A 12,007-nucleotide genomic window follows, 5' to 3' on the forward strand; every position below is an offset into this window, starting at 1 on the left:
AAAACAATAGAATAATAGCATTTTACTGAGACAAAATAGAAAAATTATTAATATTGTATTACTGTTGGTTTCCTGTTAAACTAATGATCAAATCCAAACACATGCATGTTATCACATGGGAATGCAAAGTCTAAAATCCCCATATTGGGGAGTCCTCAGACCTTTTGCTCTGTGAATCTCCCCCATGCCTTCCCCTGAATGAATTCATATGTTAACCCAAAAATGGTTTGCAGACTGAGCAGTTGATGGTCAAAGTAATCTTTTAGACCCAAAATGTGGTTAAATGTGTTATGTGAACCAAGTTTTTGCCTGGAGTCCAAGGTCAATGGTAAAGGGAGAGATGTGAATCTTTGTATTTGAAAAAAATGTGTGAAAGTCCCATGGTGATTGGTGTCAGGCTCACCCACCACATCCTGTGCATCTCCCTCACCCACTGGACTCAATCCACACACACTGTTCAGCACTGGTCTGGCCACTGGTATGCTGCCAATACTCACTGCCCTACTGTGCCTTGGTGAGTCCTTCATTAAAGGGGAGTTGAAACAAGAGCAGATGGGGGGTGGGGGACAGCATGTCATTAACCCTGTTTTCTAGGGCTATGTCTGAGCCAGAGGATCAACACTGAAAAGGGTAAGTCCTTCCCTCAGAGTCTCAGGGTTGTTCTTATGGGTTCATTTTAGAGGTCCATCTGAGAACATCCAGAGACAGAGGCGGGCATTCTGCCTCACTAGGGAGACCTTAAGCTGGTGGCTGAGGGATAGATAGGTAATTGTTTCACCTGGGATGCCTGCTTCTGGTTCCTTTTCAGAGACTCTCCCGAAACCCATCATCTGGGCCAAACCCAATATCATGGTCACAAATGGAAACTCGGTGAACATCTGGTGTCAGGGGGCTCAGAGTGCTTCTGAGTATCAACTGTACTTTGAAGGAAGCTTTTTTGCATTGGAGAGACCAAATCCATCAAGATCGATGAATAAGGTTAGGTTCTTCATTTCACAAATGACCTCACATACTGCAGGGATCTACACCTGCTTCTATCAGAGTGGAGAGCTCTGGTCAGAGTCAAGCAACCCCCTGAAACTGGTAGTAACTGGTAAGTGTCTTGATTTTTAGATGTAAGAACACTTTGGCATGATCACAGGGAGTGCCTGTGTTCATGAATGCTGAAAATTATCTAAGCCCCACTCAGACATTACTTATCTTTGGCTGGAACTCAGGGTGTATGTTCACTTCCTACAAAGACAATCTTTGTGGTAAGCTATGTGTCCTAGGATCAAGTGTATCTTAGGTCAAGATCTCTGGGGGAAAATGATTCTATAATAGGCCACTGTGTGCAGGGGTATGACTAAGGACTGATGGACAAGAGAGTCAAAACTGGGTAGGAAGAGGTTGGTCTGGATGGAGTTTCATCAGAAAATGTAGCCATACACATACTTCTCAAATTTAACCAAGCTTGAAAATCACCTGGACATCGTGTAAGAACAGATATAGCTCTTTTGCATGCATGTTCATGATAATATCAGTCACAATAGCTAAAGGGTTAGATGTCTCATGAATAACAGAGCATGCTGTTCAAGTATAAGAACCTAAGTTCAAATCACAGAACTCATGTAAAAAGCCAGGTGTTCCTGTAACACTAGAACAAGACAGGGAACAACATCATATTTCTAGGGTGTGATGGCCACCATCCTAGCTGTTGGTTCATTAAGACCCTATCTCAAAGGAACAAGATGAAGAGGTATAGACCAGGGTACCAAATATCTTCCTTTGGCATGTGCTTACAGGTACATATGCTTATAAACACACAGGACCATACACCACACATACCATACAAACACACAGAGATAAAAATAGAGAAACTAAACAAATAAACTAATAGCTAAAAGGTACTAATAACACTGGTATCTCTTGGTGCACAAATGGATGAACAAAATGCGGTGTGTTTATACAGTGGAATATTACTCTACCTTTCAAAGGAAGAAAATATTAGCATTTTCCTATGTCTTCCTATGACATGGCTGAATGCCAGGGACATTATGCTAATGGGGACAAGCCAGTCATAGGAGGACAAATACTATCTGATTGCATTTAACTAAGTTACCTGGAATAGTCAAATTCATAGAGACAAAAAATGTAGAAGGGTGGTTGCCAGTCCATGGAAAGGAAGAAAGTGAATTGTTTAGTGGTGTAAAGATTTCTGTTTTTGAGAAGAAAAAGTTCTGGAAGCAAAGGATACTAATGATTTGTAGTAGTTCCATATGTTTAATGCCTCTAAACAAGTGTGTGCAAGTTCATGCATGCACAGGTGTGTGTGTGTGTGTGTGTGTGTGTGTGTGTGTGTGTGTGTGTGTGTGTGTGTGTGTGTGTTTACCTGAGAGCATGGACAAACCAGAGATGTTATTTTCCAGGAGCTGTTTGCTGTATTTTTTTAGAGGGTCTCTCATTGGTGTCTTGGGCTCACCAAGTACATACACTAGGCTTGCTATGCCCATCCTCCCTCTCCAGCAGTGGGATCACAGGCATGCACCACCATCTCTCAATTTCTGTGTGGATATTGGAAATCAAACACAGATCTGAGGATCAAATTTATGTCTTTACCAACTGAGTTACCTCCACAGGCCCCCCAAAAATGATTTTTTTTAGGACAGGGGCTAGCCCAGCACGCCTCAACCTTACACAAAGAACTAAAGGCAACTAAAGAATGCTGAGAACAGGAGAAAGTCTTAACCAGGGAGGAGCACACCAATTGGTGAGCCCGTACCTAAAGTGATCAACCCTGAAAACATACAAACAAGTAACAGTAAACAGACTGAATAGATTGTTGTGTTTGTGTATTTAGAAATATGTATATATATATACATATACATATGTATGTATGTATATATATATATATATATATATATATATATACATTTAAGCATACACACACACACACATACATATACATATATGTAGCAAAAATGGCCACAAATTTAAAAGTGAACAAGGAGGGGTATACAGATTTATTTGTAGGGAGAATGGGGAAGGAGAAAATGATGTAATTATATTATCATCTCAAAAAGATAATTTTTAAAATGCAAAAGGCTATCCTATCCCTGGGCTTCTAATACAGTGGTTCTAGGTAGGAGCAGTGATCTGCAGGCTTCTAGGAAATTCTCACGGTTTTGGTGCTAGGGACCAAACTCAGAGAAGAGACATGGGTAGAGATGCAGAACCTGTGATCCATGTGTCTTAATCTCGAAAGATTATGGGCCCATCTGAGACAAGCAGACTTATAAGAAACAGAAGGGGCTCAGATTTCAATGATGATGTCTGATCATAGGGACAGGGAAACAGGAGATCGAGACGTTGGGGTGTGATAATGCTTTCTATACAACAGTCCCACAGTCCCACTTTTCTCACAGGTCTGTATGACACACCCAACCTCTGGGTTTATCCACAGCCTGAGGTAACCTTGGGGGAGAATGTTACCTTCTTTTGCCAGCTGAAGACTGCGACAACCAAATTCTTTCTGCTCAAGGAGAGAGGATCCAAACACATCCAGCATAAATATGGGAACATCAAAGCGGAGTTCCCCATGGGCCCTGTGACTAGGGCTCACAGAGGGACATACAGATGTTTTGGCTCTTACAACGACTATGCATGGTCTTTTCCCAGTGAGCCTGTGACACTACTCATCACAGGTAAAGACACTCTTTCCTGTATCTTCATCCCAGTCCTAAGTGATACCCTTGATAGTAATGAAAAAAGTTAGCAAAAATTCTCTTCTTGTTAGAGATCCAACTGGGTGCTTGGAACACCAGAGGAGCAGAGAAGGGCAGATAAAGATGAAGGAATAAAGGATAGAAGAGGAGATCTAAAATTCTTACTTTTTAAAAGTATTCTCCTTTTCTAGGAGGTGTTGAGAACGTCAGCCTTGCACCTACTTCTTCTCTTGGTGAGTCATTTCTAATTTCACCAAAAAGGTTCTATGGAATTGACTATTGGTAAAGTGCTTTCCACACAAGAACCCAAGTTGGATCCACAGTGCCCAAGTACAAGTCAGGCATGATGCCTTATTCCTGTAATCCTGGTGTGTGTGTGTGTGTGTGTGTGTGTGTGTGTGTGTGTGTGTGTGTGTGTGTGTGTGTTTACCTGAGAGCATGGACAAACCAGAGATGTTATTTTCCAGGAGCTGTTTGCTGTATTTTTTTAGAGGGTCTCTCATTGGTGTCTTGGGCTCACCAAGTACATACACTAGGCTTGCTATGCCCATCCTCCCTCTCCAGCAGTGGGATCACAGGCATGCACCACCATCTCTCAATTTCTGTGTGGATATTGGAAATCAAACACAGATCTGAGGATCAAATTTATGTCTTTACCAACTGAGTTACCTCCACAGGCCCCCCAAAAATGATTTTTTTTAGGACAGGGGCTAGCCCAGCACGCCTCAACCTTACACAAAGAACTAAAGGCAACTAAAGAATGCTGAGAACAGGAGAAAGTCTTAACCAGGGAGGAGCACACCAATTGGTGAGCCCGTACCTAAAGTGATCAACCCTGAAAACATACAAACAAGTAACAGTAAACAGACTGAATAGATTGTTGTGTTTGTGTATTTAGAAATATGTATATATATATACATATACATNGAGAGAGAGAGAGAGAGAGAGAGAGAGAGAGAGATCCCTGGAGCTCAACAGCAAGCTAGTTTAGTTGAAATTCAAGGTTTATTGAAAGATCCTATCTCACAGACTAAAGTGGAAAGGATTTGATCTCTGGCACACACACGCGCGTGCACACACACACATCATAAAAAAGATCAAAGCTTTCTAACAACACTGAAAATGTGGTATTTACTCAGACCATCCATTTAGTGCACAGCACCTTCTGCAGTCATTCAGCAAAACACCCTGGCCTTTGTGAAACTTATACCCCAAGAAATAAACCAAGAGTCAACAAACCAAGGACCAGTAAGTAGGTTCTCTAGTGCACACAGAGGAAGTGATGATGTAGGAAAAGAAAATGTCTTAAGTCAATCAGGAGTGGAGATAGCAAGGTGAAAGAGGGTCTCCCAGAGTGGAAGTCTTTAAGATAAATGTAACTGGGAAAAAAATACATGGAAGTACAGAGGGAGAGAGAGTCATAGCCATGTGGAGACAGCCTAAGGCAGGGGGATGACTTAGGTGATATAGAACAGTTGTGAGGCCAGTGAAATTGAAAACACTTGTGTGGACCAGTTTCATTTCATTTTTTGATTTTTATTAATCTAGAATTGCATACAATATTCTAATCATATTCAACTCACCATAAGTTCATCCCCCTCTTTTGTGTCTTCTTTTTTTTTTTAATTCATCAAATACAATTGTTCTCTACATATCTCTTGAGTATGTAGCCTGCCACCAGAGCATGGCCAATGGATACTCATTCTGGGCTGGAACTTTGAGCCTACATCCTCTTTCCATGTTGGGAGTGAGTCTATCTTTAGCTTGCACAGGTCTTATGAAGGCTAACATAACAGCTGTGAGTTTATATGTGCAACTGCTCTGCTGTAGTATCAAGCATTAGGTCCTTGTGATCATCTACCACCTCTGGCTCTTACAAATTTACCAATCCTTCTTGTACAATATTCCCTGATCCTTAGGAGGAAGGATGTCATAAAGCCCATTGAAGGCAAGGACTTCAACAGTCTTATTCTCAGGTTCCTGTCTTAGTTACCTTCTTCTCTAGTGATAATTTCTGTTGCTCTGATAAAAACATTCTGGCTAAAAGCAACTCTGAAAAAGGAAAGGACTTATTCAGCTCCTACTTCTAGGACTCATGCCATCACAGGGAGGAAGTCAAGATAAGAAGTCATGCAGCTAGTTACACCACATCCACAATCAAATACAGAGAGAAACAAATACATTTATGTTACCTGTTTTAGCTCTAATCAGGTCTTCTGTCCTGTATCATTCACACACTCCTGCCCAGGAAGAGGTGTCATACACAAAAGGCTGGGCTTCATACATCAATTAATTATTAATATAATCCTGCATATACTCATAGGCCAACGTGATCTAAATATTTCCTCACCTGACCTCTCTTTTCAGGCAATTCTAGATTGTGGCAAACTGACATTTAAAACTACTACGCATCTTATGATTGGGTTGTTAGGTTCTTTGGTGATTAGCTTCTTGAGTTCTCCATGTATTTTAGATATTTGCCCTCTAATAGATATGGGGTTACTGAAGATTTTTTTTCCCAATCTGCATGTTACTGATTTGTCTTATTGACAATGTCCTTTGCCTTACAGAAACTTTCCAGTTTTGTGAGGTCCCATTTATCAATTCTTGATCTTAAAGCATGAGCCACTGGTGTTCTGTTTATGAAATTTCTCCCATGCCAATGAGTTCAAGGCTCTTTCTCACTTCCTCTTCTATTAGATTCAGTGTATCTGATTTTATATTGAGGTCCTTGATCCACATGGACTTGAGCTTTGTGAAAGGTGACAAATATGGGTCTATTTTCATTTTTCTACATATGAACAGCTAGTTAGACCAGCACCATTTATTGAAGATGCTTTATTTTTCCATTGTATATTTTTGGCTTCTTTGTCAAAGATCAAGTGTCCGTAAGTGTGTGGTTTTATTTCTGGGTCTTCAATTCTATTCCATAGATCAACATGTCTGTCTCTGTACCAATACCATGCAGTTTTTATCACTATTGCCCTGTAGTAAAGCTTGAGGTCAGGGATGGTGATTCCCCCAGCTGTTCTTTTATAATTAAGAATTGTTTTCGCTATTCTGGGGTTTTTTGCCTTTCCAGATGAAATTGAGAATTGATCTTTCCATGTCTTTGAAGAATTGTGTTGGGATTTTGATGGGGATTGCATTGAATCTATGAATTGCCTTTAGTAAGATGGCCATTTTTACTATGTTAATTCTGCCAATCCATGAGCATGGGAGCTCTCTCCANTTTCTGAGATCTTCAATTTCTTTCTTGAGAGACTTGAAGTTATTGTCATACAGGTCTTTCATTTGTTTGGTTAGAGTTACCCCAATATATTATATTATTTGTGGCCATTGTGAAGGGAATTGTTTCCCTAATTTTGTTCTCAGCTTGTTTATCATTTGTATAAAGGAAGACTACTGATTTATTTGAGTTAATTTTTATATCCGGCCACATTGCTGAAGTTGTTTATCAGCTGGAGAAGTTCTCTGGTAGAATTTTTGGGGTTGCTTATGTATATTATCATATCATCTGCAAATAGTGACACCTTTACTTCTTCTTCTTTGCTAATTTGTATCCCCTTGATCTATTTTTGTTGTCTTACTGTTCTAGCTAGCATTCGAGTACTATATTGAATAGATAGAGAGAGAGTGGGAATCCTTGTCTTGTCCTCGATTTCAGTGGGATTGCTTCAAATATATCTCCATTTAATTTGATATTTGTTCTTGGTTTGAAGTAAATTGCTTTTATTATATTTAGGTATGGGCCTTGAATTCCTAATATCTCCAATGCTTTTAATATGAAGGGGTGTTGTACATTGTTAAATGCTTTTTCTGCATCTAAGGAGATGATCATGCGATTTTTTTTCTTTGAGTTTGTTTATATAGTGGATTATGTTGATGGATTTTCATATATTAAACCAACCTTGTATCCCTGGGATGAAACCTACTTGATCGTGGTGAATGATGGTTTTGATGTGTTCTTGGATTGGGTTTGCAAGAATTTTTGCTAAGTATTTTTTGTGTCGATATTCATAAACAAGATTGGTCTAAAGTTCTCTTTTTTGGTGAGGTCCTTGTATGGTTTAGGTATCTGAGTAATTGTGGCTTCATAGAGTTAGGTAGTGTTCCTTCCCTTTCTATTTTATGGAATAGTTTGAGGAAAATTGGTATCAGGTTTTCTTTGGAGGTCTGGTAGAATTCTGCACTAAATCCATATGGTACTGGGCTGTTTTTTTGGTTGGGAGGTTTTTAATGACTTCTATTTCCTTGTGCGATATGGGCCTGTTTAGGTAGTTTACCTGCTCTTGATTTAACTTTGGTATGTGGTATCTGTCTAGAAAACCTTCCATTTCATCTACATTTTCCAGTTTTGTTAAGTAAATAGGCTTTTATTAAATAAATAAGCTTTGATGTGGGATCTGATGATTTTTTGAATTTCCTCTGTTTCTGTTTTTATGTCTCTCTTTTCATTTCTGATTTTGTTCATTTGGATACAGCCTCTTGGTCCTTTAGTTAGTTTGGCTAGAGTTTTATCTATCTTGTTGATTCTGTGGAAGAACCAGCTTTTGGTTTTGCTGATTCTTTGTATAGTTTTCTTTGTTTCTACTTGGTTGATTTTGGCCCTGAGTTTGACTATTTCCTGCCTTCTACTCCTCTTGGGTGAGTTTGCTTCTTTTTGTTCTAGAGCTCTCAGGTGTGCTGTTAAGTTGTTAGTGTAAGATCTCTCCTGTTTCTTTACCAGGGCACTTAGTGCTGTGAACTTTCCCCCTAGCACTGCTTTGTTTCCCATAAGTTTGGGTATGATGTGTCAGCATCTTCATTAAATTCCAGAAAGTCTTTTATTTCTTCCTTCCTTCCTTCCTTCCTTCCTTCCTTCCTTTCTTTCTTTCTTTCTTTCTTTCTTTCTTTCTTTCTTTCTTTCTTTCTTTCCTGAACAAGTTATCTTTGAGTATAGAGTTGTTCCGTTTCCACGTGTGTGGGCTTTCTGTAATTTTTGCTTTTCTTGAAGACCAGCCTTAAGCCATGGTGATCTAATAGGATGCATGGTATTATTTCAATCTTCTTGTATCGGTTGAGGTTGTTTTGTGACCATACATGGTCGATTTTGGAGCAGATACCATGAGGTGCTGAGAAGAAGGTGTATTCCTTTGTTTTAGGGTGAAATGTTATATAGATATCTGTTAAATCCATTTGCTTCATAAATTCTGTTAGTTTCACTGGGTCTCTGTTTAGTTTCTGTTTCAGTGACCTGTCCATTGGTGAGAGTGAGGTATTGAAGTCTCCCACTATTATTGTGTGGGGTTCAATGTGTGTCTTGAGTTTAGTAAAGTTTCTTTTATGAATGTGGGTACTCTTGCATTTGGGGCATAGATGTTCAGAATTAAGACTTTTTCTTGGTGGATTTTTTCCACTTAATAAATATGAAGTGTCCTTCTTCATCACACTTGATAACTTTTGGTTGAAAGTTTATTTTATTGGATATTAGAATGGCAACTCCTGCTTGTTTCCTGGGACCATTTGCTTAGAAGACCTTTTTCCCTCCTTTTACTCTGAGATAGTGCTTGTCTTTGTTGTTGAGGTGTGTTTCTTGTATGCAGTAAAATGCTGGATCTTGTTTGCATATCCAGTCTGTTAGCTTATGTCTTTTTATAGGTGAGTTGAGTCCATTAATATTGAGAGATATTAAAGAGAGATGACTGTTGGTTCCTGATACGTTTGTTTTTGTAGGTGGCTTTATGTGCATGTGGTTCTCTTCTTCTGTCTTTGTTGTGAGATGCTTCATATCTCGTCCTTTCTTTGGTGCAGGTATCGTCCTTGTACTGGAGTTTTCCTTCTAGGATCCTCTGTAGGACTAAATTGGTAGATAGATACTGTTTGAATTTGGTTTCGGCCTGGACTATTTTGGTTTCTCCATCTATGTCGATTGAGAGTTTTGTTGGATATAGTAGCCTGGGCTGGCATTTGTGTTCTCTTAGAGTTTACATGACCTCTGAACACAACTGAGGAATCTCGAATGGCTGAGCTGCACCTAAAGAAATATTCAAAGTCCTTAGTGATCAGAGAAATGAAACCCTGAGATTCCACCTTACTTCAATCAGAATGACTAAGATCAAAATTTCAGGTGACAACACATGTTGGAGAGGATGTGGAGAAAGAGGAACACTCCTCCATTGCTGGTGGGATTGCAAACTGGTACAACCATTCTGGAAATCAAGATGAATGTTCCTCAGAAAATTGGAAATAGATCTAGCTGAAGACCTAACTTTAACAGTCTTGGGAATATACCCAAAAGATGCCCCACCATGCCACAAGGACATGTGCTCCACTATGTTTATAGCAGCCTTGTTTGTGAGAGCCAGAAGCTGACAACAGTCCAGATGTCCCACAACAGAATGGATACAGAAAATGTGCTTCATTTACACAATGAAATACTATACTCAGCTATTAAGAGTGAGACATCCTGAGTTTTGCAGGCAAATGGATGTAACTAGACAAGCCAAGGTCCTAAATCCAATACCCAACAACCACATGAAGGCTTACAACCATCTGTACAGCTACAGTGAACTCATATAAATAAAATAAAAAATATATAAATCTTTTTTAAATTTTTAAAAAATTAATTAATTAATTAATTAATTTTAAAAAAGAAAAATCTGAAAAAAAGAAAAACCTACTACCCATCACAGGGATGATGATAGAATTGGGGGTCGTTCATATCAGACAGTGTAGAAAATGTGTGAATTTGTCTTCAGTGAGGAGAAGGAAATCATATTGGCTAAATGAGGAAAGTGAGGCTTCCCTGGAGGATCTGTCTGGCAATACATACAACATATATTAATTAGCACTATGAATGAATTTATACTTGAGTTCATCCATCTCTTTACTAGTCTTCTCTATTACCAGATGAAGCCCCTAGGGCCTGGAATTCTGGGTGGGGACCAACCTGGGAATGTCACAGTATTCAATATAAAAGAAGAAAGGTTTCAAAGAAAGGATTGATCCTCTGTTCATCCCTTTTTTCATCTCTTATCCTCAGATTATTGGGAATTTGACCTTTCAACCAAAGAATCAGGATTACATAAGGGTAAGTGAAAGTCTAAAACCATAGTCTCTGTGGATGGTACAGGGAAAAGCAGGAAGGTCAGAAAAGAAGAAGGAGGTAGGCCCCAGGGAGTTGGGCATTGTGGTGGGGTAGGGACATCCTTGTGAGAAGGGGAGATCGAGGAGGTATGAAATGTGGATGTGGGAGGGAGATAAAATCTGGAGTATAAAAAAGATTAAGTAAAATTTTAAAAATAAAGAAGAGGGAGAATGGGTTGGGTGTAGCCTCTATCAGCATTCACCCTGTCTTCTGAATCCAGACTCTGCCTTCTGGGATCACACAACCCAGAATCTCATTCGAATTGGTCTGGCATGCATAATCCTGATAACTCTAGTATGCTTTTTGACTGAAGACTGGCTCAGCAAGAGGAAAGGTCATGAAGAGGCCAACAGATTAGCAAATCGGGAATGCAGGAGAAGACGGAGAATGCAGCATTACCTTGAAGAGGAACAAAGAAATGCAATATCTATGAGGGAACTGAAGGCAACTCCTGGGGCCTTGTGAGCTCTATGCTGCACCCTGGATAAAGAAAGAGGTCTTTTCAGGAATGAATGGGGTAGGAGTGTTACCAAGTTTGGCAAAGCATTCTCAAGGACATTGTGAGAGGACACCTCTAACAATTCTCACTGTCTCTGCTACGCTTTAAGTACTTTAACGCTTATTTACTGCAAGTTACACTTTTTGATCACTCTGGTTTTTCCTAGAAATAACAACATTCCACTGTGATGGCCATGGGAATACTTCCTTTCTACTTTGGGTCTTATCGCTGTTTCTTTTTCTAATTTTAGCTATTTTATGTACATGTGTGTGTGTGTTGGGCATGTATGTCTGTGCCCCATACGTGTAGCTGGTGTCAGATCCACCAAGAACTTGAGTTAAGATGACTGTGAGCTGCCACGTGCTTGCTGGGAATTGAACTCAAGTCGTCTGGAGGAGCAACAAGTGCTCTTAACCACTAAACCATATCCCCAGCTCCATCCTCAACATTTTATATTGTGTGTGCATGTCTGTATGATGCATGTGTGTGCACACATATGTACATATGTGCTATGCCACTAAAATGAAGGTCAGCGGACACCTTTGTGAAGTCAGTTTTCTATTTTCCACTTTCTAACAATTCTTTTTATTTTTGAGAATATAATTACATCTCCCCCACCCTTCACTTTCTTCCCTTTAAACCCTCCCATATACCCCTCCTTACTCTCCTTCAAAT

General features: G+C 39.5%; 1 protein-coding gene across 2 annotated transcripts; it reads left to right on the forward strand.

The window, feature by feature from the left end:
* The first annotated feature begins 472 nt into the window (after nucleotides 1-472).
* On the forward strand, nucleotides 473-11,356 carry LOC110336513 (natural cytotoxicity triggering receptor 1). Of its 2 annotated transcripts, XM_021219110.1 has the most exons (7): nucleotides 473-514; nucleotides 595-630; nucleotides 809-1,093; nucleotides 3,405-3,683; nucleotides 3,896-3,937; nucleotides 10,729-10,776; nucleotides 11,054-11,356. In XM_021219110.1, exons 1-7 carry the CDS (start codon nucleotides 481-483, stop codon nucleotides 11,296-11,298), a joined length of 969 nt encoding a protein of 322 aa, XP_021074769.1. In that variant the 5' UTR covers nucleotides 473-480; the 3' UTR covers nucleotides 11,299-11,356. The 2 variants fall into 2 exon arrangements, with proteins under 2 accessions (XP_021074769.1, XP_029387726.1); XM_029531866.1 differs by lacking the exon at nucleotides 595-630 and having other exon boundaries at nucleotides 481-514; nucleotides 11,054-11,298.
* Nucleotides 11,357-12,007: the final 651 nt, after the last annotated feature.

Source organism: Mus pahari, chromosome 19, assembly GCF_900095145.1.
Source record: "Mus pahari chromosome 19, PAHARI_EIJ_v1.1, whole genome shotgun sequence".
Classification (NCBI taxonomy): domain Eukaryota; kingdom Metazoa; phylum Chordata; class Mammalia; order Rodentia; family Muridae; genus Mus; species Mus pahari.